A 4,792-nucleotide genomic window follows, 5' to 3' on the forward strand; every position below is an offset into this window, starting at 1 on the left:
CAGCCCTGAGGAGGAGGAGGACTTGGGGGTGCTGGTTGATGAGAAGCTCAGCACCAGCTGGCAAGGTGTGCTGGCAGCCCAGGAAGCCAAGCATGTCCTGAGCTACACAAAAAGCACCCTGGCCAGCAGGTCAGGGGAGGAGATTCTGCTCCTCTGCTCTTCTCTGGTGAGACCCCACTGCAGTGCTGGGACCAGTTCTGGAGCCCCAAGCACAAAATGAACCTGGAGCTGTTAGAACAAGTCCAGAAGAGGCCACAAAGATGATCAGAGGGCTGATCATCAGGAGGTCTCCAGGCCATCCTCCTGGTCTCATCAGGGTTGGTTTGGGGTAAGGGAAGCTTGCTCAGGATTTATTAATTTGGGGCTTGAAAAGCTGCAGGGGTGGAGATGACATGTTCACTGGTAGATGAGCTTGAGTGTCTTGATGAGGAGCAAGTTTTTGAGTTTTTCCTCCCTTTTTTCAGCTGATGCCCCTTGGTTCTAACCCTCCCATCATGCACACCCAGGAAGGACCTGGCTCCACTTCTTGCTGATACCCAATGAGTTATCATAGAATCATAGAATATGCAGAGTTGGAAGGGACACATCAGGATGATCAAGTCCATCTCTTCCCTCTGTAGAGTACCCCCAGGATGGCACCATGAGCCTGAGAGTATCATGTAAACACTTTTTGGACTCAAGCAGGTTTGGTGCTGTGACCACTTCCCCATTGAAGTGTTCATCGTTATGAAGCAATGAAGTTGTTCTATCACTCAACTGCCCTCTGAGTGAAAAACCTTTCCCTTCTGTGTAACCTAAACCTCCACTGATTAAGCTTCTGATCATTTCCCAAAGTCCCCTTATTGGTCATGTAAGTGGAGAAATCAGACCCAGTCCCATCTCTTGCCTCGTGAGGATCCACAGACTGCAATGGGGTCTCCCCTCAGCCTTCTTTTCTCCCAAATGAACAATCCAAGTGACCTCAGCTGCTCTCCATAAGTCATCCCTTCCAGAGCCTTCCCCATCCTTGTTGCTCTCCTTTGGACACTCTCCAACACCTTGATGCCTTTTCTATCCTGGGGTGCCCAAACTGCACACAGGACTCACAGTGAGGCTGTACCAGTGCAGAGCAGAGCAGGACAGTCACCTCCCTGGGCTGGCTGGTGACACTGTGCTTGATGCACCCCAGGACAGGGTTGTCCCTCCTGGCTGCCAGGACACACTGCTGGCACATCTCCAGTTTGCCATCAACCAGGACCCCCAGGTGCCTCTCTGTTCTCCAGCCACTCGTTCCCCAGTCTGTATTTGCCCCCAGAGTTGCCCCATCCCAGGTGCAGAATTCAGCACTTGCCCTTGTGGTTGGTGATTCAGCACTTGCTGAACTTGTGGTTCAGCACTTGTCCTTCCTGTGCCTGCTGATTGCCCAGCTCTCTAACCTGCTGAGGTCTCTCATCCACAAACTTCCTTCAGATTCCTTCCAAGTCAATGATGAAGATGTTGAAGAGGACTGGGCCAAGGATGGAGCCCTGCAGGACCCTACTAGTGACCAGTCACCACACCTGATGTGACCCCATTCACTGTCACTCTTTGTGCTCCACCTGTGAGCCAGTTGCTCACCCATCACATAGCAGGGTTGTCCGGATGTATGATGGACATTTTATCCAGGAGGATGCTGTCGTGATCCGCTTATTATTTTATATACTGATTATGAGGATAAATCATCCACTACTTATAGACGACGTGTGAATTTACAAAATAACCAGACTTTAGAATTTAAAGGAGTTGCAAGGGTTTATTTTAAACAGGGAAAGCCAGTTTTGCTAGCAGAAAGCCTTTGCATAAATTAATCACCTTGGCGAGAGAGACTCATTAAGGTAAAAGAAAAGAACAGAAGAGGGTTTATCACCGTCCAAGCGGGACCTGGCCTCGGGCTGGAATTGCTTCTGGGTTCTCCGCCGTTCGATCCTCCGCTGTGTCTGCCTCGTGGCTGGAAACCAAAGTGCTGAGAGAAAGGGTGTCTAGGAAAAGCTGCTGCTTTTTCCTTTTTTCCTAGGGTTTTTTATATCCCAAGAAGAAAGAGGGGTCCCTTTATTGCATAAGTCCCTGACAGATACAGATTTCCAGACTTCCCGGAGATGAGTCATCCTGATCTTTTTGTCTTCTGGTGCCCTGCTACGTTCATTGTTTTTGGTCTCCACCATGCACCAGGAGGTGACCTGATAAGCAATCTTATCTTTTAGGTGTCTGTCAGGCATACATTGAGGTAAACATATGTTAATTGCAAGCAGGAAGAGAGAAGAAAAGAAAAAAAAGTGATTCAAGAGACATATTTTGTATTTTCAATTCCACGTGTATGCATCAGATGCTATGGGAGACAGTACCAAAAGCCTTCCTGAGGTCCAGAAATATTACATCCACTGGCTTCCCTTGATCAGGTAGGTGGGTTACCCTGTCATAAAAGATCTGACCCACTAGGATCCCCAAGTCGTTCTCTGCAGGGCTGCTCTCAATCATTCATCTCCCAGTCTTTACTGACAGTGGGGATTTCCTCCTCCCAGGTGCAGGACTTTGCACTTGGCCTTGATGAAGTACATGAGGATTGCACAGACCTACTACTGAAATCTGTCCAGGTCCCTCTGGTTGTCATCCCTACCCTCAAGTGAATCACCTGTGACACTGAGCTTGGTGTCATCTGCAAGCTTTCTGTGGAATCACTTGATCCCACAGTCCCTGTCACTGATGAAGACGTTAATTAGTACTGGGGACATCCACTACTATTTAGAAGCTGCCCTTAAGTCCAGAAGGGAGGCTCTTCATTACTGGTTTCCCTTGGACACTGATCCACTGACCATAACTGTCTGCATGAGGTCATACAGCCATTTCCTTGTCCATCCATCAAACACATCCCCCTCTAATTCAACAATGAGAATGTTTTAGAGGATCATATGGAGTCTTGGGAGATGATGTCTGCTACTTGTGCCCTGTTCACTGCTGCAATTAGTCCAAGGTAGAAGGTCAGGAGGTTGATGAGACCCAGCTGGGCCTTTGTGAAGCTCTGTTCCTTTCCTCAGATCACCACTCTCTTTCCTAAATCACCAGGAAAAGGTGATTTTAATATGGAAGGTGTGACTTAATAGGATCTAATGTCAAGGATTTGTCTGCTAATATGTGAAAGGGACATGTAGGGGTTAAAATTGGAGTGGCTGAGATGGAGACCTGAGGCGATGATTTGTAGAGGACAGTGGAAATGGAGCCAGGATCAGGTTGGAGTGATTTGTTCAGGAATCAGGGAACACAATGAGGAGGTCCCTCCCATTGAGTCACGAGGGCCAGTGTGCACCCCCTTCCTTTCTAAACTCCTCAGAATGTGACTGGACCCAATCATAACACCAGAGCAAGTCTCAGAAAGAGAACATCAGGTAAAGAAATAACTTCTGAGTCCTTTATTTTTTTTTAAAAAAGGACATGGGTATTGCTTCAAAAATCTTTCAAGAAGGTTCTAATTAACAGTGGAAATGAAGGTGCAAGAACTGGAAATGTAACAATGGGATTCCTTGTGCACAAAAAAGTATAAAGAGGACAGAATTAGTAAACACCATCAAAAATTTCCAGAACGCTGGTTGGGACTCCAATGAGACACAATAAAAGTTATGTTAGATAAATTATAAGTGCTATAAATAAGAAATAGGGAATTTTATTACTTATGAATCAATCCTGTCATCAGTTTACACAAAGCACTCTTGAGGTCCTGGTTCCTCATGCTGTAGATGAGGGGGTTCACTGCTGGAGGAACCACTGAGTACAGAAATGACAACACCAGGTCCAGGGATGGGGAGGAGATGGAGGGGGGCTTCAGGTAGGCAAAGATGCCAGTGCTGATGAACAGGGAGACCACGGCCAGGTGAGGGAGGCACGTGGAAAAGGCTTTGTGCCTTCCCTGCTCAGAGGGGATCCTCAGCACAGCCCTGAAGATCTCCACATAGGACACCACGATGAAAACAAAACACCCAAACGCCAAGAGGGAAATGACCACAGAAAACCAAATTTCCCTGAGGTAGGAGTGTGAGCAGGAGAGCTTGAGGATCTGGGGGATTTCACAGAAGAACTGGTCCAGGGCATTGCCCTGGCAGAGGGGCAGGGAAAATGTATTGGCTGTGTGCAGCAGAGCAGTGAGAAACCCAGTGCCCCAGGCAGCTGCTGCCATGTGGACACAAGCTCTGCTGCCCAGGAGGGTCCCGTAGTGCAGGGGTTTGCAGATGGCCACGTAGCGGTCGTAGGACATGATGGTCAGGAGATAAAACTCTGCTGTGATGAAGAATAAAAAGAAGAAGAGCTGTGCAGCACATCCCTTGTAGGAGATGTCTGTGTTGTCCCAGAGGGAATTGGCCATGGCTTTGGGCAGAGTGGTGGAGATGGATCCCAGGTCGAGGAGGGAGAGGTTGAGGAGGAAGAAGTACATGGGGGTGTGGAGGTGGTGGTCACAGGCGATGGTGGTGATGATGAGGCCGTTGCCCAGGAGGGCAGCCAGGTAGATGCCCAGGAAGAGCCAGAAGTGCAAGAGCTGCAGCTCCCGCCTGTCTGCAAATGCCAGGAGGAGGAACTGCCTGATGGAGCTGCTGTTGGACATCTGCTGCCTCTGGGGATGGTGCACTGCCAGAGAAAGAAAAGACATAAGTAAGTCAGGTCAGATTTTTCTGAGCAAATTCTTTTAGAAATTCACAGAAATCCCCAAACCACCTCACTACGTACAGGAAGAGTTTTTGCAGGTGCCATTCACGAGCTATAGTTGGTTCTGGCTGATGGTGTAACTCAA

General features: G+C 48.4%; 1 protein-coding gene across 1 annotated transcript; it reads right to left on the reverse strand.

Annotated features, from left to right (window-relative positions):
• Positions 1-3,676: 3,676 nt before the first annotated feature.
• LOC115600320 (olfactory receptor 14A16-like) lies at positions 3,677-4,606 on the reverse strand. Its single transcript, XM_030468695.1, has one exon. It carries the CDS (start codon positions 4,604-4,606, stop codon positions 3,677-3,679), a length of 930 nt encoding a protein of 309 aa, XP_030324555.1.
• Positions 4,607-4,792: the final 186 nt, after the last annotated feature.

The sequence above is a fragment of the Calypte anna genome, unplaced genomic scaffold, assembly GCF_003957555.1.
Source record: "Calypte anna isolate BGI_N300 unplaced genomic scaffold, bCalAnn1_v1.p scaffold_232_arrow_ctg1, whole genome shotgun sequence".
NCBI lineage: Eukaryota > Metazoa > Chordata > Aves > Apodiformes > Trochilidae > Calypte > Calypte anna.

What these genes read in the sequence shown, in the direction of transcription:
- LOC115600320 (XM_030468695.1), bottom strand. Translation starts at nt 4,606, where the DNA reads ATGTCCAACAGCAGCTCCATCAGGCAGTTCCTCCTCCTGGCATTTGCA.